General features: G+C 35.0%; 1 protein-coding gene across 1 annotated transcript in view; it reads left to right on the top strand.

Moving 5' to 3' along the window:
• Positions 1-25,461, top strand: part of LOC106873103 (transmembrane 9 superfamily member 2) — a 66,047-nt gene that overhangs the window by 28,789 nt on the left and 11,797 nt on the right. Inside the window, exons 2-10 of the mRNA XM_014920331.3 lie at positions 1,022-1,089; positions 3,530-3,623; positions 6,777-6,904; positions 7,021-7,150; positions 10,507-10,652; positions 12,342-12,438; positions 19,858-19,937; positions 20,248-20,356; positions 23,880-24,012. Coding sequence (XP_014775817.1) covers positions 1,022-1,089; positions 3,530-3,623; positions 6,777-6,904; positions 7,021-7,150; positions 10,507-10,652; positions 12,342-12,438; positions 19,858-19,937; positions 20,248-20,356; positions 23,880-24,012 — 985 coding nt within the window. The remainder of the gene's footprint in view (positions 1-1,021; positions 1,090-3,529; positions 3,624-6,776; positions 6,905-7,020; positions 7,151-10,506; positions 10,653-12,341; positions 12,439-19,857; positions 19,938-20,247; positions 20,357-23,879; positions 24,013-25,461) is intronic.

Below are 25,461 nucleotides of genomic sequence, written 5' to 3' on the forward strand. Positions count from 1 at the left end.
AGGTTTCAGTTACATATATACGTATACATACTGATGCACAGTCATCATTATAAGCTTTATTGTTGAAGTATTGGGTTCATTTAGAATCTATGATGGCAATGGTCTTTTCATTAGGAGTATCTTTTCTATTGATGACAATGTATATTGTTTTTTCCTTTGTACTTATATTATTGTTACATTCTTATAAATTGACAGCTTTTTTATATCTTTTTGTTCATCATAATCATTTTCTAATTTTTCTGATTTCGAAGTAGGCTCTTGCTTTGTCCAAGGAAAAATACAATAGCAGTATTAGCATACAAGCTCATGAAGGCATATCTTATCTACTTAATCATTGTGATTTTTTAAAAATTCGATCAATATATTGAGCAAATGAGATGCAGATTTATAATCCCATACTTAATATTTATCATCCTTATCATTATTGTATTATCTATTGTTGTCCAGTTATGTGTTGTATTAGAAAGAAACGAAGGAGAACACATATTTTAGATTACTAAACCGCTTGTTACTGATTTCTTGTTGTTTAACAAACATACTTTGGTGTCAAACTAACATGGTATTAGTCAACCAGAAATTACACTTGCCCAAAGTGCCACACAGTCAGATCAAACTTATATGCATTGTTCTGAAATATTATGCCGTGTTGCATGAATTAACCCTTTAGCATTTAAACCAGCCATATCTGGCCAAAATATTCTACCTGTTTTATTTTGAACCCAACCAGATCGTACCTCTTGCATCTACCCTACTATGTCATTTTAAACCTAAACAATCATATCATTAAAATCTTGAACCTACAAGGTAATGCATAATTAATTCAAAATAATATGACTCTATAAGTATTGCATTTGACAGAGTAATTTTAATGCTAAAGGGTTAAATGTTTTTTAAGGAATGGTGCATTAATATGTTATATAAAGGCTAGCTGTAATTAGGAAGACAAGAATTTGTTATATTACACTGGGTATGCCATTAATAAATGATAAAAATAAAATTTCAAATTCTTCTGTATTTTCAGTCTGAGATACCTATATTTGTGAACAGACTGAATTCTCCAGAAACAGTGGTACCCTATGAATACCACAGGTAAGTTTTTATTTTTCTTTACAAATAATTGATAAGTATGCTGTGTATTCTCTGGTTTCAGTCATTGGACTGCAGCCGTGTTAGGGCATTGATTTTAGAGATCTTAATTAATTGTATCAACCAATGCTTATTTCAATAAGGTAATTATTTTATTTGCAATTAGTAAGATGCATATTAGTTGTTCAGAAACACACAAAAGCTGTTTAACTTCACTTAAACATTTATTGGCTGTAATTTGGTGTCAAAATTTTCATTGCTTGAAACTGTGACCTGGTCACTGACAATGGTACACTGCAATGTTCTGTTGTCAGTGAGCAGGTTGTGTTTCTGAATGGCTGATATGTGTTTTCCAAACCACAATCATTTTAGTTTCAACATATGGTCTCAGATCAAATCATTTACTTGACAATTACACTTCTGTAATTATTTTATTGATCCCTAATTATCAAATAGCTAAGTTACATACTTGACATAAAGGGACACTGGGACACTGATTTACACCAGTAAGCACAAATACACACATACAAATATTGTATGATGAGCTCTGACAGTTTCTGTTAATGAAATTCTATTTGTAAGTCAATGGTCAAACGGAGGATATTGTAAAGAAATATGTCCAAGGTGCCAGTGCCTCTATCTAATTAAAAATCAAGAAACATCTGACTTGATAGTACAAGTATAGATATGAACTGTATATAGATATGTTGAGTTGATAAGTGCTATCAATATAGAAGACCACTCATGGCTAAGATAATAAATCCAAGTTTTACATTTATAATTATTTGAGATTTAAGTTCAGATTTGTTGTTCAGCATACTGCAGTTTTATTCCTTTCTCAGTTTAATTAAATTTATTTGGACATTTTGGGGAAGCTAAATTATATATTTTCATCAGTGTAATTTAAAAAATTTGTCTGATAGGCTTGGCAGAACCATTTTTAACATGTTACATTTAGAAAACATAGAAGAAAACTAGGTGGGGGATATTTAAATGCTGAATTTGATTTTTTTAAAAGATTAGCGAGAAAAATTCAACCCATCCAATCATGGTCGATGCCAATGCCTCCTGGCCCCTGTGCCAGTGGCACGTAAAAAAAGCACCCTCTACACTCTCGGAGTGGTTGGCGTTAGGAAGGGCATCCAGTTGTAGAAACACTGCCAGATCAGACTGGAGCCTGGTGCAGCCTCCTGGCTTCCCAGACCCCAGTTGAATCAGCCAACCCATGCCAGCATGGAAAATGGACGTTAAACGATGATGATGATGATGATGATGAAAAAAGAATTTATATGTTTTCATTTGTTTGTTTGTGTGTGTGTATGTGTGTGTGTGTGTGTAAATATTTAGAGTTGTGATATGGGGAAAATAGAATATGCATTACCAAGTGATATCAACTGGACATTTGGGTATGTGAAAGTTTGTAAAATAAAGATGCTAAAACATCATCAAGGATGGTAGATAGAAACAACTGTAATACCATCTTCCAGATGCCAAAACAAAAAAATCTTCCACCAGACCTTAGTCACAATTTATGTTCCTAACACTAGTTTGATAACTAATTTATTTTACTAAATTCTATGTTATATTTAAAATTAATTGAAAAAAACACAGAGCATCTCAACAGAAATATGGTAACAAAAGGGTTAATTTGAAAGCTTTGGATGATTTTGAAAAGTACTCAAATTCAACTTATTTCTTATGAGCTATATTTACTCACTGTGTATTGTTTGAAAGTTTTTGACTTGTTACATGTTCCGATACTTCTACAGCCACCATATTTAGTATACCCGTAATCATTTAATTTCCTTTCTTTTCCTTGAGTTAGAGAATAAACCTCAAAATATACAATTTTTAAATGACTGAAAACCTTCAGAGAACTAAATTAAATTTATTATTGGTTATCTAGGATTGTAAATAAATAATTAATTTTAAACAAAGTGAAATCTACAGTTATAAAAGGTATATATGAGTGACATTAAAAATGTAAGACTTGTTAGTACTTGAACTTTGTTGACACCTTGATGTAAAGATTACTATAGGTGCAGGCATGGCTGTGTGGTAAAAAGTGTGCATGAGAGCCAGTCCAGCAGCACTGGCAACAACCTCACTTGAATGATCTTCTAATGTGGCACCAGCACAAGTGCCAGTAAGGCGACGCTGGTAACGATCACGGTCAAATGGTGCTATTTACGTGCCACTAGCATGGAAGCCAGACAGCTGCTCTGGCAATAATCATGCTCGGACGGTGCTGTTAGTGCTCCACTGGCACAGGTGCCGGTCATCAAATATGAGAAAGAGAGAGAGAGAAATAATTGAGAAAATAGGTTCCAACATCAAATGTATTCAATTAAAGGTGGAAGGGAATTAAGATATTAAGGTTTATAAACTATGAAAATTATGTTGTGAATAAATACTAATCCAGTACTTTTTTTCTTATGTATAGTTTTGATTTTTGTACTACTGATGAATCACACTCTCCTGTAGAAAACCTTGGTCAAGTTGTATTTGGTGAAAGGATACGACCATCTCCGTATGAGGTAAAATTTGTTGTTTTTTTTTTCATTATCTTGGATATAAATTAGGATAATAACACGCATACTCATACACAACTATATATACATATGTGAGTGGACAAACAAAAGGAAAAGGCACTCAACACATTTAGTAGGAGTTACATGTACTATTATTTAAAACAGTTTGCTGTAGCTCCATGAAATATAAAGTTTTGCAGCACGGAATTCTGTCAGTGAACATCGTGGTCTCAAAGCGCCGAAAATATTTTGGCAAATTAAATTTAAATGTTCAAGTGAATCTAACAGTTTTTGTGTGTTTTTAAATGGCTTATAAACACCTTCCACATTGCAATTGTTTTTGTTTCAGCATACAATCTCAGATCAGGTCATTTGCTATGCAAGTACACATTTGTAATATATATATATGTATGTATATATATATATATATATATATATATATATATATATATGTACGGCAAAAAGGAAATGGGATACAAAAATAACATAAATGACCGGCTGATGTATGTCATTTTTGTATCCCCTTCATTTTCTTTTTGCCATATAAATTAAGGCTAAACCACTTTTTACCCCTGCCCATATATGACACTCGATTGCGAAATTGCCAGCAATAACCAGCCCTTGGGTATTAATAATTGGGCACACTGCCAGCAGCATATTGGCTAGGTACTATCCCTTAGTTGGTAGGCTTCCCAACCTCTAATTCTCATGGAAATATATATATATATATATATGGAAATATATATATATATATATATAGTTGGAATTTCCAAAAACACAAAAAGACGAAGACATGTGAATTAGACTCGGAAGGTGAGAAAATCTTTTATGCTCTTCAACAGAAAGGAACATAAGAAAATAAACAGAAAGAGAATACAAAAAGCTTTAGTCGAGTAAATCGACCTCAAGAAAATGGAGCTTTGCCACTTCAAAGTGAGAATAGTTATTTCTAAGAGAAATTAAGCAAATGATTTATTTAATAGTAATTATAACACCAGAATGTTGCTTGTTTGTGAATTTTGTGGCAGATCCCATCCCATCCCTTCGTTTACCCTTCACAAGGTGATTGATGAATTGTTAGTTGTTGCCTCATACAATTGGCAACAAATCGTGCAGGTGTTAATATAGAAATTTACCATAATGTTGTTGTTATTTAGCCTCAAATCAACCCTGATACTGCAAACCTTATCATCAAAGACATTCCAGCCCTCAGCAAATCGTCTACAATGGTTGTTGGTTGCACCATGACTCACCAAAAGTTACAAACAACAAGACCCCAAAACCATCAGTTACCAGGCTCACCTTAAGTAACCTAGATTTTGAGTTGGTGATTAGCACTGACTGCTGCTAATCTAGATGTATCAATAATTATTCAATACAACAGTAATTATAAAAACATATAAGATATACACGAGTTAAAATTACCTATCTCATTAATATAAATTTGATTTATGAAAAATCCCTTTTGATTAATTTTGAAATTTATAAAGTAAATTTAGAATATAAGCACTTTTAACCAATGCCATTTTTGGACAGCCTTACTACATGCCTTCAGGTTTGCCCATAGAGACACAGCTAAAAATGACTATATTCCTGCCCCAATAAATTTAGATGCACATATCTGAAGCATGTAACACATTAATGAACTAGTCTGATTAAATAATTAACTAAAAAGAAAAGGAAAGCAACTAAAAAGGAAAAGCAAGTTAAAGCTGAAAGAAAAAAATTAATGATAAAAGTTAAACTTATCCTAATTCAACAGCATATTAAAAATAACTTCATTCAATACTTAATTAAAAAAATTAAATATACGAAAGGTAAAGTCGACCTCGGTGGAATTTGAACTCAGAACGAAAAGACAGATGAAATACTGCTAAGCATTTCGCCTGGTGCGCTAACTTTTTTACCAACTCACCGTGTTAGAATGTAAACATTCATTTTAGAAATACATTCTTATCTTAACATTATTGGGGTATTACATCTTACTTCCTCACTTACTTACAATAAATTTCATGACATTTTACCTCGTAAGTTTTTTTTCTACTAATTTTTGTTCAATGTGACTAACGATTCTGAATTCCTTCATGCATTTTTCTATCATTTAAGCCTAAGAAAAGTATACTTTTATTGTAAAATAAAAAAAAATTATGTTAATTGAAGATGAATATTTGCCTTATTGCCCACCTTGGGGTCTGACATATTTTGATGTAACTTTTTTTGTCCTGAATCAAATCTCAAACTATTTATGCCAAAGTGTAGCTGAGGTGTCCTCTGTAAAACTATTAACAGGTTGCAATTTAGTGAGAACTGAATTAGTGGGGAAGCTTGGAGGCTGCTGCGATTGACGAAATGGTGGACTTAAGAGTATATTCAACCACTACCGTGGTTGAATGATATTTCGCAGTTCTCTATAAACCTCCAACCAGTTTACTATTTTCAAAACAACTATGGAATTTCTACAGGTTCTGCTAGTATGAATGCATACATATGTAGCTATGTAAATGTATATATGCATTTGTCAATATAACCAATATGTTTTTACAACCAAAGTATATTTTTAATCTTTTTGTTATCACATTTCTGTTGAAATACACTGCCTTTGTTTCAACTTATTTTGAAAATAACAAAGAATTTATTAAAATAACTGCCATTATTAAGATTGCATTTAAGGTGGTGAGCTGGCAGAATCATAAGCATGCCAGGCAAAATGCTTGGTAGTATTTCATCTGTCTTTATGTCCTGAGTTCAAATTCCACTGAGGTCGGGGTCAATAAAATAAGTACCAGTTGAGTATTGGTGTTGATATAACTGACTCACCACCCCACCACCAAGTTGCTGGCCTTGTGCCTAAATTTGAAGCCATTATTAAGCTTGTGTTTGGAACATAAGAGTTTTAATTTAGATCACTTTATAGCAGGAAGTTTGTATCATAGAACCAGGGTTGGTGTCAGGCAAGTTGGTATCAAAAGGGTTACTTGAAATAAAAATTACGGTTTAAGTCTTTCATCTAAATTACTTATATTCATTATTAGACTGCTTACTATATATCATAATCTTGGAATTAAAGACAATGACTTATTCTAATGATTTTATTTCCAAAATATTTTGCAATATTCTGAAATATATATTAAAATGTTATTGTTTTGGTTGCTATTTCAGATGACATTTTTAACAGATATTAATTGCAAGAAAATCTGCCAGAAGAAATATTCAAAAGGCGATGCAGCTTCAAAAAGCAAACTTGACTTCATCTTGAGGGGTATTAGCCTGGAATATCGACACCATTGGTAAAGTTTAACTTTGTTTTAAATAAAGTTTTTACTTGATTTCTATTTGTCTTAAAATAAAATAAAATAGTATCAGTATATATTTTACTTCATTGATTTCTTTTTGTTATTTCAAGGATTATTGATAATATGCCAATCACCTGGTGCTATGATGTTGAAAACAACAAACACCATTGTAATACTGGCTTCCCTATTGGTTGTTATGTTACAAAAGATGGCTATAGAAAAGGCATATGTCGGACAAGAGTATGTATTATGTGATATTTTCCCTTTTTATTTTAAATTCAAATTATGTATAGTTAGTGACTATTTTGTTGATTGTTAGAAATTCCTCAGTTAGGAATGATTTATATGCATCAATGCAATTTTTAAAGCCGTTTATCTTTTCCTTGTTACAACCATTGGTCTGTGACCATACTGGGGAACTGTCTTGAAGGGTTTTAGTAGAACAAATCAACCCCCAGTACTTATTTTTAAGTCTGATCTCTGGTACTTATTCTATCAATCTCTTTTGCCAAACTGTTAAGTTACAGGAATATAAAGAAAACTGCATTTGTTTTCAGGTAGTGATGGTGGGATAAATACAGACACAGAGACACATACCTATGCATTCGCACATACAACACACACATAATATACATGCACATACACTCACATGACAGGCTTCCACACAATTTCCATCAACCAAATTCACTCATAAGACATTGGTCAGCCCATAGCTATAGTAGAAGACATTTGTCCAAGGTGTCATTCATTCAGTGGGACTGAACCTGAAACCATGTGGATGAAAAGTGAGCTTCTTAACCAAAACAACCAGTTTATCACCTGATGTTAAAATATAGTCAATAATGCTGGCGTCACGTTAAAAGCATCCAGCATACACTGTAATGTGGTTGGCATTAGGAAGGACATCCAGCTGTAGAAACCAAGTCTAATTAGACCGGAACTTGGTGCAGCTGTCCAGCTTGCCAACTCTGGTCAAACTGTCTAACCCATGCCAGCATGGAAAATGGGCGCTAAATGATAACGATGATAAATTACATGAAATAAATGTGTACTGTAAAAACCCATGTAATTTATGCACTCTTTTTTGCAAAAATGAAAATAAACTTTACGGGGTGCGTAGATTACATGAGTAGATCATTTCCAGAATTATTTTAGAAATTTTTTGTTGTTGAAAAATGACGTACAAAATGTAAACATTTGTACCCGAAGTTGACTCATTTAATGGGCTTAAATATAATGAAGTTGACTTTTATTTATGCTGGATGGTATAATGCTTACAGTTTCTGCATAACTTTACTAAAACCATTAAATGGTTAGCTACTTTTTGAGGTCTGATGTACATGCTGGTAACCACAGTCTGGGCCATATTTTACATATTTAACTTGGTTGAGTATCATCCAGGCTGATGTTTATTGGTAATTAAACTTAGTTTGCTACATCTGTGCGTATTTATCAGCTTTGTTGATAATTCTTAACAACTTTTCCTGTGTATGCATATCTGTGAGTGTATGAGAGAGAGAAAGAGAAGCCCACATGTATATATATACATATATATATATATATATATATATATATATATATATATATATATATATATAAGAGACCAAAGTGTACGTACGCCGCTATATTTTTATATATAAAAAATACAAAAATGGGACAAGAACGCAAAACATCCAGACAGAAATGGGATACAAAAAAGAGACAACAAAACATCCAGACAGAAGATACAAAGAAAACAAGGACGGGTCATTCGGAGTTTTCTTTCCTCAGTCGAGTTCCAGATTATCTTTGCAATTTCGGCTTGTTATACTCGAGAATCTCGAGTATAACGAGCCGAAATTGCAAAGATAATCTGGAACCTGACTGAGGAAAGAAAACTCTGAATGACCCGTCCTTGTTTTCTTTGTAACGTCTGTCTGGATGTTTTGCGTTCGTGTCCCATTTTTGTATTTTTTATACATGTATATATACACACATACACATACAGCTATTGTCTGCTCACAATTTGTAAAATAATACTTTGGTTAATCTACACAGTTGCATGGAAACACACAAACACAGTCTCATATAGTCACATACACATACAGACACTTAAATACTTAGTCTTGTACAGTTACATGTATGCACACACACACACATATACCACCAGGCAATCAGCGTCATATTTTTCATTACTTATTTATATTGGAACGCTAAAGTTGAGGGAAGAGGAGGGTATGGTGAGTGAATAAAGCAGACTGACATTGTCGAGGGAAGAGGAGTAAAGCAGACTGACATCTGTCAGTCTGCAAAATGGATTTTATTTATATGAAAGACAACACAAACACTTTGTAAATTAATAGCTTTTAATATGATACCTGTTATACAGAAATTATTTTTATTTAATAAAAATTTAATAAAATCTAATCATAAGTAAGTGAAATTATGCTAAATACAACAAATTGAAAACCTTTTTCCCACTGGCCATATTGGCAATTCTGAAAACTTTTGGGTGTGAATTTTGCATGAGTATAAGCTTTTTTTTTAACAATTTTTGTCCTGAAAATCATATGTGTAAATTACACAGGTCTGCAAATTACATGGGTTTTTTACAGTAATTGTAAATTATATATTTTAGTTAACATATATTTTAACTAAAATAAATGATTTTGTAATTATGCATTATTTTAGTTACTGTATAGGTTCGTGTCACATGAAAAATGAGCTTTTGAAAATTGACTTTAATGCATATTAATAATTTATAATCACCTCTTTTATTTATTTCATTACTATTTTTATTCATTTTTTTATCCTCACTTCTTTTTCCACTTTCATCATCATCATCATCGTTTAACGTCTGCTTTCCATGCTAGCATGGGTTGGACGATTTGACTGAGGACTGGTGAAACCAGATGGCTACACCAGGCTCCAATCTGATTTGGCAGAGTTTCTACAGCTGGATGCCCTTCCTAACGCCAACCACTCCGAGAGTGTAGTGGGTGCTTTTACGTGTCACCCGCACGAAGGCCAGTCAGGCGGTACTGGCGACGGCCACGCTCAAAATGGTGTATTTTATGTGCCACCCGCACAAGAGCCGGTCCAGGGGTACTGGCAACGATCTCACTCGAAAATCCTATGAAGGCCAGTCAGGTGGTACTAGGTCATAGCTGTTGGAGTGTTTAAGAGATCAGTTTAGGGGCTAAAAAGTTGTCAGTCTGATATTTTATCAAGACGAAGCTAATTCAACTTTAAGTTTCCCTGTTTAGAGTGGAGAATTAGTTCATTGTGTAAAGAGTGCAGTGTCAATACTTCTTTCGTATGTATTGGTATTCTATAATCATTTGAAATGTTTACAGTATTGAACTAAAATCTTACCATTTGTGAATTTTCAACAAACTGATGTTCTGTCATTTGTAAATTCTTTCTGAGTTGCTTAATACAGTTTATAGTGGGATAAGCACTAGTGTACTGTAACATACTCTACATGTGTGAGGGAGAAAAAGATGCAAAACAGATATAGATGAATAAACAGACAAATAAGTAAATAAATAAATATTTTTAGCAAATCTTATATCCTCATGAAATGTTAATGAAATGTTTTTTGTGCTTATTTTTAGGATTCATACACTGAGACGAATACCTATTACCTCTTCAACCATGTTGATATAGATATCACTTATCACAGTGGAAAAGAGGAAGATTGGGGAGAATCTTTAACTGGCAAAGGTGGAAGGATTATATCAGCCAGAGTTACACCACGCAGGTACTTTCTAGATTTCAAAATCTTTTTGAATTTATTACTAAACAGCCATGTTTTGAATCAAATATTTGGCAAAACACTTAGCGGTATTTCATCTGTCTTCACATTTTGAGTTCAAATTCTGCTGGGGTCGACTTTGCCTTCCTTCCTTTTGGAGTCAATAAAATAAGTACCAGTTGAATACTGGGATCTGATGTCACTGACTTACTCTTCTCCTAAAATTGCTGGCCCTATGCCAAAATTTGAAACTGATATTTCAGAAATTGATGAGCTTTAGAAATTAGCTCTTGAAGAGCTGTATCTGCTATTTATTCATCATTTCTCATTGTAGTTCCATGCATCCATTTTCACCACCCACTATTCCATGGAGGTTGTTGGAGTACAGTGTCCTCAGCTACCTCCTCCCAAGGATCTTATCAGAAACGATCATTAAAGTTTCCTGCTGGACTCCCAAATATGACCAGCACAAATGCCAGTAAGGCGACGCTGCTAACAATCATGCTCAAATGGTGCTATTTACATGCCCCTGGCACGGAAGCCAGACAGCTGCTCTGGCAATGATCATGCTTGGACGGTGTTCTTAGTGCTCCACTGGCACAGGTGCCAGTCATCGAATTTGGTTCAATCATGATTTCAATTTCACTTGCCCCAACAGGTCTTCGCAAGCCGAGTTTAGTGTCCAATGAAGGAGAGGTTGGCATGGGTGCCAGTCATCGAATTTGGTTCGATTTTGATTTCACTTGCCTCAACAGGTCTTCGCAAGCAGAGTTTAGTGTCCAATGAAGGAAAGGTATGCATAAGTGGGCTGGCTGTATTTCATGTTTGTTTTTTTTCTCATTGATTTTCAATGTAAACCTTTTCACTTAATGTGTTTTTGTAATTGTACCCCTCATCTGGTACTCTAGTGGAAAATAAGTCAGCATTCCCCTCCCTTCACTTCTTCCAAATAGTAACAGTAACATCAAAGATTTACTTCCGCACAAGCCCAGTTGTTGGAGCAGCAATATTGAGTTGATTGCATTGATTCCAGATTATGTAATTATACTTCAATATTACGAGACTTATTTTATTATCTTTGACATAATGAAAGATGAACTAGAACTTGACAGGATTTGAATTCAAAACTTAATGGGAGGAATTATAATATAATGCATTTAGTCTAGTAATCAACTATCTCACTTGTGCTGTGTACCCTTCTATAAATATTGATTTCCATGAGAGGCAGAAGAACACAATTTGAGGGATGGTACAGTGAATTGCACTGATCTGTTACTTGACTGGTACTTCTTTTATCAGCACAAAAGAATGAAAGTCAAAGTCAACCCTGTTGGGATTTGAACTCAGAAGATAAAGAGAATAATGAAATCTTACAAGGTGTTTTGCTCACCCCTCAATCAATTCTGCTATCTGTAATAATGATTGAAATTAGTACAGGTGAAGAACAAAGTTTTGAATTGTTTTGTACTTTGATTTGATTTGAATTTCAAATAGACCCGGTAAACTGACTGTAGAACATCATGAATAAATTGATTTATCTGTTTGTCTATTGTGAGGTCTTGTAGAGAGATTAGATAACTTATTGCATAAGTTACCTTTAAATAATAACGCATGAGAAAAAGAATATCAAACATTAGATGTGAAAATATCTGTTTATTTATTAAAAATAATTAAATGATGTTTTTTTCTGTTTAGTTACAAAAGTGATAAATGTAATGGACCTCCTTTGGCTATCAAAGCTGATAACAAAAATGACATAACAATTGACTATACATATACAGTTCGCTATCGGGTAAGTTAAGGTAGCATTTTAAAAGATTTTCTAAAAAAGCTTGTATATATTTATTTGGAAACTTGATGCATGATGATATATTTTAAAGAGACGTTTAGCATGCTTTGATCTATGAAATGTTAATGCTATTTTAGTACGACATCGGAATTTGATCAAAATTCATTTATAAAGATAAGATGACTGAGTGGATGATGTATTGGAATATTTGAACTCTTGAATTAAGAGTTCAAATCTGTTGTAAATGTTTTAATGTGTTGCTGAGTAACCATTTTATTCTGCACTTTGTCAGGTCGCTTATTGTCTGTGAATGTTACTCTGGTTTCTTTGGTTTCTAGGGAGAAAGATTTAATACCTTATCTGCATTAAACCAAGACACAATCTCTTAAGGCATAAGAGACTACTACTATTATTATTATTATCATTAAGGCGGTGAGCTGGCAAAATCATTAGTGTGCTGGACAAAATGCTTAGCAGTATTTTGCCCGTCGCTATGTTCTGATTTCAAATTCCGCCAAGGTCAACTTTGCCTTTTATCCTTTTGAGGTTGATTAAATAAGTACCAGTTACACACTGGGGTCAATGTAATCGACTTAATCCCTTCCCCCAAATTTCAGGCTTTGTCCCTACAATAGAAAGGATTATTATTATCATTATTATGATTTTAAATGAGTTTTAACATCTAGTCGTTAGATGTTTCAAGATATATGACCAGTTCATTTGTGATGGTTTTGTAAGAGAGTTCAAACTAGATCAAACCTCAACTTCCTTGGGCACTGGGATGGTAAAGACAATCCACATCTGTCTTTGTGTAGTGCATCTTATTACAAGTCAGCAGTTTATATATTTTTCAGTTTTCTTTATTTCACCGATATTCCAGTTCAATACATTGAATCTATAAATAACAACTAGAACTGCTAAGGAATTTATGGCTAACATCTTGTTACGTGCATTTAGTTCAGATTTCAGGATTGCTTTAACTCTCCTATAACATTCATTCCTGAGCTTCTCTTTCACGCTTAGCTTTCATTTAGCCCTAGGTATTTGTAAGCTTGTTCCTGTTCAAGTTCTTTTATAATTGTGTCAACATCTAACATGACTGAATTTGAGGTCTTCAGTTTTCCTTTTTGGAAAATGGGCTTGGTACATTTATTAAGACCAGACTACATTCAGATGTCATCACTGAATGCTTTCACAGTATATAATAGGCTTTCAAGCTCGTCATTGCCTTTATCATAAGTTTAAGTCATCCATGTAAAATAGACGGCTTATTTTCTTGTCACTTTTATACCCATACCCTGTTCTGTTAGGTTCACTTGTAAGAGGTATTAGGGCCTTGCAAAAAATTAGAGGTGAAAGTGAGTCACCTTTGAAAATGTCACAGTTGAGGTTAATATTGTTTGAAGTTATTCTTCCATTAGAGTGATATAATTGAAGATTTGTATTCCACAATGACATGTTATGCTTCTGCAAGTTTGAAGTTACAGGAGAAATTTTGAAAATGTCCAGCAATTTCAGGATCCATAAATGTGGTATGCTACCACCATCATTGTTATTACTTCTTTTTATCACAGGTTTTGTTGGAACTTCTGGAGACTTGCATACATAGCAGGCTTGCTGCTTGCAGCCTACAATATCATACTATCTGTCCTTTTCAACTATCTGATACTTTCCTAATTATTTTGGCTGTGCCAAGGAGGCAAACCTTTTGTAACAGTTCTACTGGGCACTCTTTTCCAATTTCCTTTATATTCCTCTTGATACCTTCTGATACTGTCCCCAAAGACCCAACAATTGGCACTATCTTCACCTTCTTCATTTTCCTTAGCTGGGCTATTTCATACTTAAGAGAGTTGTATTTATCTATTTTTTAACCTACCTTCTTGACTATTCATGGGTCAAAGGGGCACACAACATCAACTATATAGCACATGTGGTGCATCTTGTCGACCACCTCTAGGTCCAGTCTGTTATACTCTAGCACCTGACCTGTTTGGATTGGGAAATCCCAGAGAATTTTAGAAGTCTCTGACTCCACCACTCTCTGTGGTTTGTGCTCATACCACGTCTTGCCTCTCTCTAGCCAACACTTTTCGCACAATTTTCAATGCAGCTCTTTTGGTACCTTATTGTGTTACCACAATGTGTAGTGGTTTTAGGCAAGTATGTGGCATTCATTCATGATATGGGCAATGGTTTCATCCACTCTATTACAGGTGCAGCACAAGGGAGACACTTCCTTATTCCAAAGGTTGACCCTCCAGTTAATTGCCAAAGATCGGTCTTGTGTTACCAGTATAGTGCTCTCAGTCTCTTTTTTCTAGTGTTTTTTCCTTCAGCCAATCCCACCTATTTTTTCCAGCAACTTCTGTTGTGGCTACATTATTATTATCATCATCATCATCATCATCATCATCATCATCATCATTATTATCATTTAAGGCAGTGAGCTAGCAGAATCCTTAGTATGTTGGGCAAAATACTTAGCAGCATTTTGTCTGTCTTTACATTTTGAGTTCAAATTACACCGAGGTCGACTTTGTCTTTCATCCTTCCTGGGTTGATGAAATCAGTACCAGTTACACACTGGGGTAGATAGAATTGACTAGCCCTCCCCCCACCAAATTTTAGGCCTTGTGCCTATAATAGAAAGTATTATTATTATTATGTCATAAGATTTAAATTGGTTTTCATCACTTTCATCATATTGTTTTCTCATATTATTGTTATGAATTCTCTTTTCCATATTGACATGATTTGGATGGATGAGTTTGCAACATGGTAAAGTACTTGATCTTGAGCTTGTTTTGTGTATGAAGCCCAACATCTTCAGATCTAACTTACCCACTTCCTTCTATGTTTTCTTTGATCTGTGGTATCTTCCATTGTTAGCACACAGTACTTCTTAGCTCGGCACTCTGTGCGTGTTTACATCGTTTCCTGATCAACAAAGATGTCTCCCCTGTATACATTAAACATACCTTAACTTTTAATACCACATATTCTCTCAGCTCAGTTGCTCTCAACCTTTTATATAAGTTGCATATTCATTAAGTTAAGCTACATTTATTTCTCTCCAACCTTTCCAGATCTTTATTCCTTCATTGCTCATATCTTATTACCATGTAGAAATAACACTTTTTATATAAACTAACTTGTGCATTGAGAATTATCTCCATTCTTTTCTTTCTTTTGCTATTGTAACTTTCACCACCAAGCACTTATTAGATCATGGGAAGCAGAAAGAATCTTTAATGTTTTGCGATCCAACTGAATAGTTCATAGATTTTATTTTGTATTCAGATATAATTAATAATAGAATAGTAGTCATGCCTGAACAAGTAGCACATCTGAATTCCTTGTTGTCTGACATCACATTTAACTGCATTTTTTGCCTGCCCATTGTTTGCACTGAGTACATGGGATCAAGTTTGTACATAACCCTTTTCTACTTTCTAAACCCACTTCCTCTTTGGTATCACACAATTGGTATGTAGTACCCAACTGTTTTTTTCCTTTAACAAATTGAGGAACAAACTGCTAAATATTATAGTTCTCTGTTATTGTCTTCTATCAAAATAGGTGTTATGCTAATTATAAGTTATACTTAATAGAGATTGTTTAATCTCCATGTTTTTTTTTATTGTTGCAATTTGCTTCTTATCCTCTTCAGTATTACATTTCTGTTGAAATACACTCTTTATTTCAATTGATTCTGGAAATAACGAAGAATTTAGTAAAATAATTTTGATGTTATAAAGCTCTTTGGAACATGAAGTTTATCTGAAATTTTAATAGGAAATATTAACTTAGATCACTTAAAATCAGGATGGTCTTAGGCAAGGTAGTATAAAGGTGTTAATCAACTGAAAAATCTGTAAATACCAATCTACCTAGAGGGACACATCTCATGAGAGAATTGATGTTTTATTGTTTTCTCATATTATTCTTTTCATTTGTTGGTCAGAAGAGGAGTCATAGTATCCTCCTTGACTGATGAAGTGAATGCATCTATCTTTAAAAAAAAATGTAGAGTGGAGGGAATTGAGCAGGGGGAGTGGTGAGAGGTCAAGTGAACATGGATGGACAGAGTATGCTGTTAGTTAGTTTAGAAGTATTGTATCTGTTGTAATAGGAATAAACAAAGCAGAAAGAGGAAAGTAGCATTTTTTAGCTAATGGTTGTAGATTATTAACTGACTGACAAAATGGCTTTCTTTTGGATGCAATGCAGAATGTTTGTGAGTTGATATGTGAGCATTTTTCTACTGTGGGTTTTACTTGAGCAGTGTAGCTTTTACCTGTAAAGGTTTAGCAAGTATTTAGATCTGAAGTATTTTCCAGTCTTGAAGAGGGATCCTGGTCTTTTGGATATAATTTTGGTAATGTACTGAGAGATCATTCAAAATTGTAAGTCCCAGTATTTGCATTTTAATTGTTTGTGTGTAAAGAAATTTGAATCAAAACAATTTCCGTGTATGTTGCAATTGTATCTTGGTACTGTTGAAGCAGATTAAGTGGTCATCCACTGTTAAAGTAAGCTTTGAAAGTCATTGCACAAAGAAATTAGTGCAAGTCTGTCTTATGATTGTATAGATGATATCTGTGTGTTAAAAGAAAAGGACTCACTCTTGTTTGAGATGACAGTAAAAAGGCTATTCATGTTAAATCACTGTGTTGTAAATTTGAATATTTGTATATGAAATGTTAGAGCTAAACAAAGTTTAAAGTTTTCCTAATATCATGATATGAAACATTGCTACAATTGCCATGTTGTATTCTTGGAAAATGATTCAACTTGTCTAAGTTTCCTTGGTTAATAAGTATGACTCCTTTTTGCTGAGCAATTAGCTGCAGAATGGGTAAAAATAAAAAAAAGAAAATTTAAAACAAACACTTTCTTCATCAGTATACAAGTATTCAGATTTGCAGTATGGTCTCCTACCTATATCAACATGGAAAATTAAGAAGTTATTGCTAAATTTAGGAAGCTTTTAATTAATTTCTATTTCCTTTTAAGATGACTTATATCTGCCATGGATAAGAGGCTAATCCACTGCATTTAAAAAAAATTATTTGTTGTTGTTGATGTTAATAATAATAATGATTTATAAAGATTGACATACTCTTCACAAAGGTAAATAAGCAATAAGAAGAGCATGATGCACTTTGTAATAAATAGTGATTGACTATTGAATCAAGCAATATTTCGACAATATGTCTCTCTTCCTTGGGTTCAAGATGAAAAATAAAAAGAAGAGAAATACAGAAATTCAAAATATAAACTGGTAATAAGGTAAAAGAACATTTAGTTAAAAAAATTTATTGTATAAAGGATTGTGGGTAAGGCCATTATGTAAATGTGATAGAATTCACCTGTCATTTTGTTCATTCCTCCAGGGTGTGACTTTAATAATTCAAAAATAGGCTTGCAAGAAATGAAGCTAGTATGCTCTGCTGGATGTGTAGTGTCAGTGAACATACGTGACAGTGTAAGCGCCCTGAGAGAAATGTTGGACATAAGAAGCATCAGATGTGGTGTGCAAGAGAGACGACTGTACTGGTATGGTTGTGTTACATGTGGATGAGGACAGCTGTGTGAAGAAGTGTCACATCCCAACAGCGGGGGGAACCTGTGGAAGAGGTAGATCCAGGAAGACTTGGGATAAGGTGATGAAGTACGACCTTCAAACATTGGGCCTCACAGAGACAATGACAATGACCATACTTTTGGAGATATGCTTTGCTTGAGAAGACCCAGCAAGCCAAGTGAGATAGTAGCTGTGGCCTATGCCAGTGTCGCATAACTGGTCCATTTGAGAGTACCCTTCAATCGTTGGGCAATATACTGTACTTGAGAAGTGTTGAGTCAAGTGAAATCGTTGTCATGGCACGTAAAAATTATCATATGAGCATGGTTGATGTCAGTGCTGCCTGACTGGTTCCTGTGCCGGTAGCATGTAAAAAGCACCATTTGAGCATGGTCGATGCCACTGCCATTGGACTGGCTCCCATGCTGGTGGCACATAAAAAGCACAATTTGAACATAGCCGATGCCAGTGCCGCTTGACTGGCCCCCGTGCCAGTGGCATGTAAAAAGCACCCACTACACTCTTGGAGTGGTTGGCATTAGGAAGGGCATCCAGCTGTAGAAACCTTGCCAGATCAGACTGGAGCTTGGTGCAGCCTCCTGGCTTGCCAGTCCTCAGTCAAACTGTCCAACCCATGCCAGCATGGAAAGCAGACGTTAAACAATGATGATTATGATGATATTAATAATTCACAAATATTTGTGAATTACTAACATCACACTCTGGAGGAATAAACAAAATGATAGGTGAATTCTATCTCATTTACACAAAACTTTTTGATTGAATGTTCTCTTTCTCACTTTCTTTTTTTTTCTTTTTCCTTGTTACCAGTTATGAAAAAGCAAAATCTGATGATGCCCTTTTGTCTAAAAAGGAATGATGGATATTCCTGTTCATATTCTGTATTTCTGTTTTGCCATTTTGAACCCAAGGAAGGCAGACAAATTATCAAAATATCGTTTAATTCAGTAAACAGAGTCAGTCTCCATTACAAATCTTATCATGCTCTTCTTATTGCTTATTATTATCGTTATTATTGAAATCTGCTATTTTGTCTTCATAGTTCTTCAAATGAAGTAATATAATTATGCATAATATCCAGAAATACAATGAAACATTTGCTGTGGATTTGATCTTGCATTCTATGAATTTGTTCCAATACCTTATCAACTTAGATATAGAGATATGGATCTAAAAAGTGTTGTTAATTTTAGTTGTTACTATAATCTAATTAATTTGTCACAAAGTGTGGTAGTACCTATTTTAACATGTTAACTGCCACATGTACCACTGGTGTTCATTGCAAACTTCACACAATTGCCATATGCACCACCGGTGGTACATTTTCATAATTTGCGAAAATATTTTATTCTGTATCTGTGACATGGTTTCAAGGATATTTGAATAACATGGGTGCTAAATATTAAAGTTTAATCATAAAATATTGTAAAAACACACACACAAAAAAAAAAAAAAATAACATTTCCTTGTAATTAAACAATATGCAGTGTGACCGAAAATACATGGTGTCACTGGTAAGTTCCAGTAACAAGCCATGGCAGTTGACATGTTTACAAAAATAATCTGATTAGTCGTACAATTCTGAGAAATTTAAATAACATTACAAGCACTATATCTCTATTATTTTAATTTAAATATCTAAAATAAGATTATTCTTTATCTTAATCACTTTATATTAACCAATTTCAATTTTATTTCCAATAAGAAAGTAAATTAAATGAAAGAAGCTATTTTGATATTGAAGTTTCTGAATTTAGTCATTACCAAAACACATTTCAGTGTTGAAATTTTATTTATTTATTTATTTTTAGGTTGATAATAAAATTAAGTGGTCATCGCGATGGGATTACATATTGGATTCTATGTCTCATTCCAACATTCAATGGTTTAGGTAAGTCTAAACCAAACAAATATTTGGCACTAACACTTCATATCAGTTCTGTCAAATACATGTTATTTTTTTGGAGTGTGAGGGCTTGGCTGTGGGGAGAGAGAAAAAAAGATCATCATGTTGGGAGATTTAATGAATGTTATTTGTCTAATCATGAATTATGGATCATTTTGAAATAATTGTGCATTAAGGTTATTTTTCAAATTTAATTTAATAACAACTAAGTGTTCTTTATTAATATTGTACTATATCTTATGTATTCTAACTTTGGTGGAATTAGTAATTTCCCCCTCTCAATATTTTCTAACAGCATCATGAATTCCTTGATAATAGTTCTCTTCCTCTCTGGTATGGTAGCCATGATCATGCTGAGAACTTTACATAAAGACATTGCCCGTTACAACCAAATGGACAATGCTGTAAGTAAACATTTGTATTATTTGCTTTTTTAAATTTTCAAATTTGTGTGTATATGTGTGTGTGTAGGTGCTTGTGCTTCTCCAAGAGAGAGAGAGAGAGAGAGGGAGGGAATATATATATAAATATAAAAATGGAACAAAAACGCAATAGAGGGCATTAAAATGTTCAGACAGATGGATGATGCAAAGACAGACAAGAGAAACAACAATTAGGACAGGCAAAAAAGATGGGTCATTCTTGGCTTTCTTTCATCAGTCAAGTCCCAGAAGTCACAACTATTTCGGGCATTTATACTTGAGATAGTTCGATCTGGTTGTCCCCAAAAAAGTCTAAGCTAAGAGCATTAGACCCCTTTGTAAGAAAGCTAACAAATGTGTATAGCAACAAAGACAAAAAACAAATAAACAAAAAAAATGGAGAACATGGTACACAATTACGAATACAAACAACAAGATATAATAACAGGCGTCTTTCGACTGAGAATGAATCAAGTTGAGCTGGCGTGTATGAAGTGAAAGCCTAAAGGCAGGAACATAAGAGATGGACACAAGGTGTTGACGGTCAGTAGTCAGGCCAAGAAAGAAAAAGAGATCATGGCTGGCCGGACACCGGTCAGGTGGAAGGATGAGAGATGGATAGGGGCAGAGGGATTGAAGGATTAAAAAAAGAAATCAGAGACAAAAAGAAAGGTACAGGGGAGATAAACGAGTGGGAAATAGTAGGAGTTAAAGAGAAGGCCAAGAAATGTGAGAGAGGGGGTGCGAGAAAAAGGAAGGAAAATGAGAGGGGATATAAAAGATAGAGTAGGAGTCGTACAAACACACACATGCTAGTATGGAAGACATATTAAACGATGATGATGATATATATATATATATATCGTCATCATCATCATCATCGTTTAACGTCCGCTTTCCATGCTAGCATGGGTTGGACGATTTGACTGAGGACTGGTGAAACCGGATGGCAACACCAGGCTCCAGTCTGATTTGGCAGAGTTTCTACAGCTGGATGCCCTTCCTAACGCCAACCACTCAGAGAGTGTAGTGGGTGCTTTTACGTGTCACCCGCACGAAAACGGCCACGCTCGAAATGGTGTCTTTTATGTGCCACCCGCACAAGCCAGTCCAGGGGCACTGGCAACGATCTCGCTCGAAAATCCTACAGGAGCCAGTCAGGCGGTACTGGCAACGGCCACGCTCAAAATGGTGCATCTCATGTGCCACCCGCACAAGAACCAGTCCAGGGGCACTGGCAACGATCTTACTTGGCTTGCCGGGTCTTTTCACGCACAGCCCATTTCCAAAGGTCTCGGTCCGTAGTCATCGCCTCGGTGAGGCCCAATGTACGAAGGTCTTGCCTCACCACCTCAGCCCAGGTCTTCCTGGGCCTACCTCTTCCACGGGTTCCCTCAACTGTTAGGGTGTGGCACTTTTTCACGCAGCTATCCTCCTCCATTCTCACCACATGTCCATACCAGCGCAATCGTCTCTCTTGCACGCCACAACTGATGCTTCTAATGTTCAGCTTTTCTCTCAAGATACTTACACTCTGACGGGTATTCACATTGACATTACACATCCAACGGAGCATACTGGCTTCATTCCTTGCGAGCTTACGTATGTCCTCAGCAGTTACAGCCCATGTTTCACTGCCATGTAGCATGGTTGTTCGTACGCATGCGTCATACAGTCTGCCTTTTACTCTGAGTGAGAGTCCCTTTGTCGCCAGCAGGGGTAAGAGCTCTCTAAACTTTGCCCAGGCTATTCTTATTCTAGCAGCTACACTTTCAGCGCACCCACCCCCACTACTAACTTGGTCGCCCAGATAGCGGAAGCTATCGACTACCTCTAGTTTTTCACCCTGGAATGGGATAGAAGTTGTTTCCTGTTTGTTTGCAGTCTTTATTGCACCTGAACATCTGCCACAAACAAAAACTAACTTGCTAGTTAACCTGCCTTTGATGTTGCTGCACCTCTTATGTGTCCATAGCTTGCACCGGGTACATCTTATAGAGTTACTACCTACTCCTTTTCTACATACTGAGCAGGGCCATCTACCTGAAGGGGTTTGTGTTTTATCTACCTTCCTACTTATTAGGATTTTGGTTTTAGCTAGGTTGACTCTAAGGCCCTTCAATTCTAGACCTTGCTTCCACACCTGAAACTTCTCCTCTAGTTCTGATAGTGACTCCGCAATTAGGGCAAGGTCATCAGCATAGAGGAGCTCCCAGGGGCAACCTGTCTTGAACTCCTCTGTGATTGCCTGGAGGACTATGGTAAATAATAGGGGGCTGAGGACGGAACCTTGGTGGACCCCTACCTCTACCCGGAATTCATTGCTGTACTCATTTCCAACCCTCACCTTACTGGCAGCATCTCTGTACATGGCTCGCACAGCTCTCACTAACCATTCTTCTATCCCAAGTTTCCTCATTGACCACCAGATAAGGGATCGGGGGACCCTGTCAAAGGCTTTCTCCATGTCAACGAAAGCTAGGTACAGAGGTTTATCCTTAGCTAGGTATTTCTCCTGCAACTGTCTCACTAGAAATAAGGCATCAGTAGTGCTTTTACCTGGCACGAACCCAAACTGCATCTCATCTAAATTGATTCGCTCCCTAATTAGTTGGGCTATGACCCTCTCTGTATGTGTATATATATATGTATGTGTATATATATACATATATATATATATATATGTATATATGAATATATATGTCATCATCATCATTGTTTAATGTCTGCCTTCTATGCTGACATGGGTGGGATGATTTGACAGGAGCCAGCCAGGTAGAAACCTGCACCAAACTTCTGTGACTGTTTTGGCAGGATTTTTATTGCTGGATGCCCTTCCTAACACCAACCACTCAGCAGAGTGGACTATATATATATATTTATAGATACACATTCATACATACATATATACGTATACATACACACATTTCTTTGTTGTTAAGATAGTTGTTATAATGTATCGATCCAGTATACCTTAGTGTTTAGATCTACATTATGCATAAAGTTTTAGAAATAATTGTCCATATTTTGATCACAAAGCGAAACAAGTTTGAAAGTAGTGTTAAACTAGAAGACACTTTACAATATTATACTCTGTTAAATTTCTGAAGTATATACCTAAAGTGATAACATAAAAGTCAGCTAGCCACAAAGAGAGCCTCTACATTGTCACTTGACCTTGATCTGTCACAAATAGCAGCCAAATCATATGTGAATCACATCCTCTTGAAAAAGAGAAGGCACATTGAATACCATTAAAAAGACTAGATGAAATGTTTTAGTCAAAGATTTGTTCAATTTTGTGTAACTTGGACTTAACAACAAATTCATCCCATTTAGGTTAGATCTATCAATTGCTATCTGGGTCTTATTAGATATAGCATAACAGGTCGTCTTTCTTGTTACTTTATTCATTGCAGTTTTATATGAAATGTGAATAACATTTACTTCAGTAGCTAAAACAGTTTTTTTCTCTTTGATACTGACATTTTGTATATTGATGTAGGAAGATGCTCAAGAAGAATTTGGATGGAAACTGGTTCATGGAGATGTGTTCAGACCCCCAAGGAAAGGGATGCTTCTTGCTGTTATTAATGGAAATGGCATTCAGATATTTTTCATGACTTTGATAACTTTAGGTAACAGTTATGTCTTTCTGCTCCATGTGTATTCTGTCCAAACTGTGTGTATTAAATTTTATGTTTACTATTGTTATACATGTGACACAACAGTAGTAAATTCTTGACAACTGGAATCAGTCTATAATTCCAAGTGGAATGATCTTGAAAACTTTAAGACAGTTTTCATTCTTCATGACTCTGTGTGTGCATGTGATGTATGTATTGTATTATTTTGTTTGTTCTTTGTTTGGGATTTATTAAAATGTTTTCCATTGCAGAATTCAAGCTGGTCTTTAGCAAAGTGGCAAGGTTTTAAGTTGGGACTTGTGGATATATGAATAGGTTAATATGTACATATATGAGATGTGTGTGTGTGGATAAACTTGTTCTTTTGTAGTGGTTGTGGATGTCACTTTAGTACACAAGTGTATATACTTTATTACTGTTTATGTATGTGTACATATGATGGTTTATGTGTACCTGAAATGGAGAATTCCTGGAATGTTTTACAAGCTTCCATTGTACCACTAATCAGTTGTATTTTGGAAATGTGAATTAGTTTGCTTTTGTTCTTGGAGAGCCCTATCATTTCTTGGTTTTTATGCAAATCTGTTGTTGCATAGCCCAGTTCACCTATGATAATAGACAAGTGAAAATCTTTAGCCAGGATGTAAGAGCTCACAAGTTATATAAAATATAAGTTTCTCATTAGTTTTCCAGTGAGATTCTTCTGTTCCCTAATTTTTGATGAGACATTCACAAATGTGGATCTCTACAACAGTGCATGACATTTGTTCTCTGTTCCATTGAACAATATCAGGCCGATTGTATGTACACCAGGTTGATGTCTTTATTGGAGTATTCCACCTTATTGTTTATTTTTAAAAGTGTGGATATGTTCTGGTTCTGGTGTGGTTTCGCTATGACTATCAGGACAATTCTTCCTGAGAATAATCTTATAGATGGCTTTAACAACACTGTAAAATCTCATGGTAAGGTTGTATTTTGAACAGCTGATGATGATGATGTGGGTAATATCTTCCATATTGGTAGGCATAATCATTATTTTCTATCAAGACCTGGAGGTTAGAGGCATCCCCCACCACTCCTGTTGATCAGGTATTTAGTTGCTATCTCTTGTTCCTAGATAGCCTTCTTGATGAGATGTCCAGGAATTTCCACTATTCTTGTCAATGTTGTTGGTATTCTATTGCTTACAGATATGCATAACTTTCTGCTAGTATGAGTATTTCTCCATCAAGTTTCTATTTAAGTAGGTCGGTTCAGATATCCTTCATAACTTTTTTATGTAACAACTGACAACGAATGGATTAACAATGTCTTCATTTAATTATGACCAGAGTCTTGTCAGCTGGAAACTAGCGTCACAGCATGTTTTCTATGCAAGACTGTTGATAGGTGGAACACAGGAAACATAGTTAAGCTCAAGATTATTTTGAATACTAA

This window comes from Octopus bimaculoides, chromosome 19, assembly GCF_046866305.1.
Source record: "Octopus bimaculoides isolate indiv1 chromosome 19, ASM4686630v1, whole genome shotgun sequence".
Classification (NCBI taxonomy): Eukaryota; Metazoa; Mollusca; class Cephalopoda; order Octopoda; family Octopodidae; genus Octopus; species Octopus bimaculoides.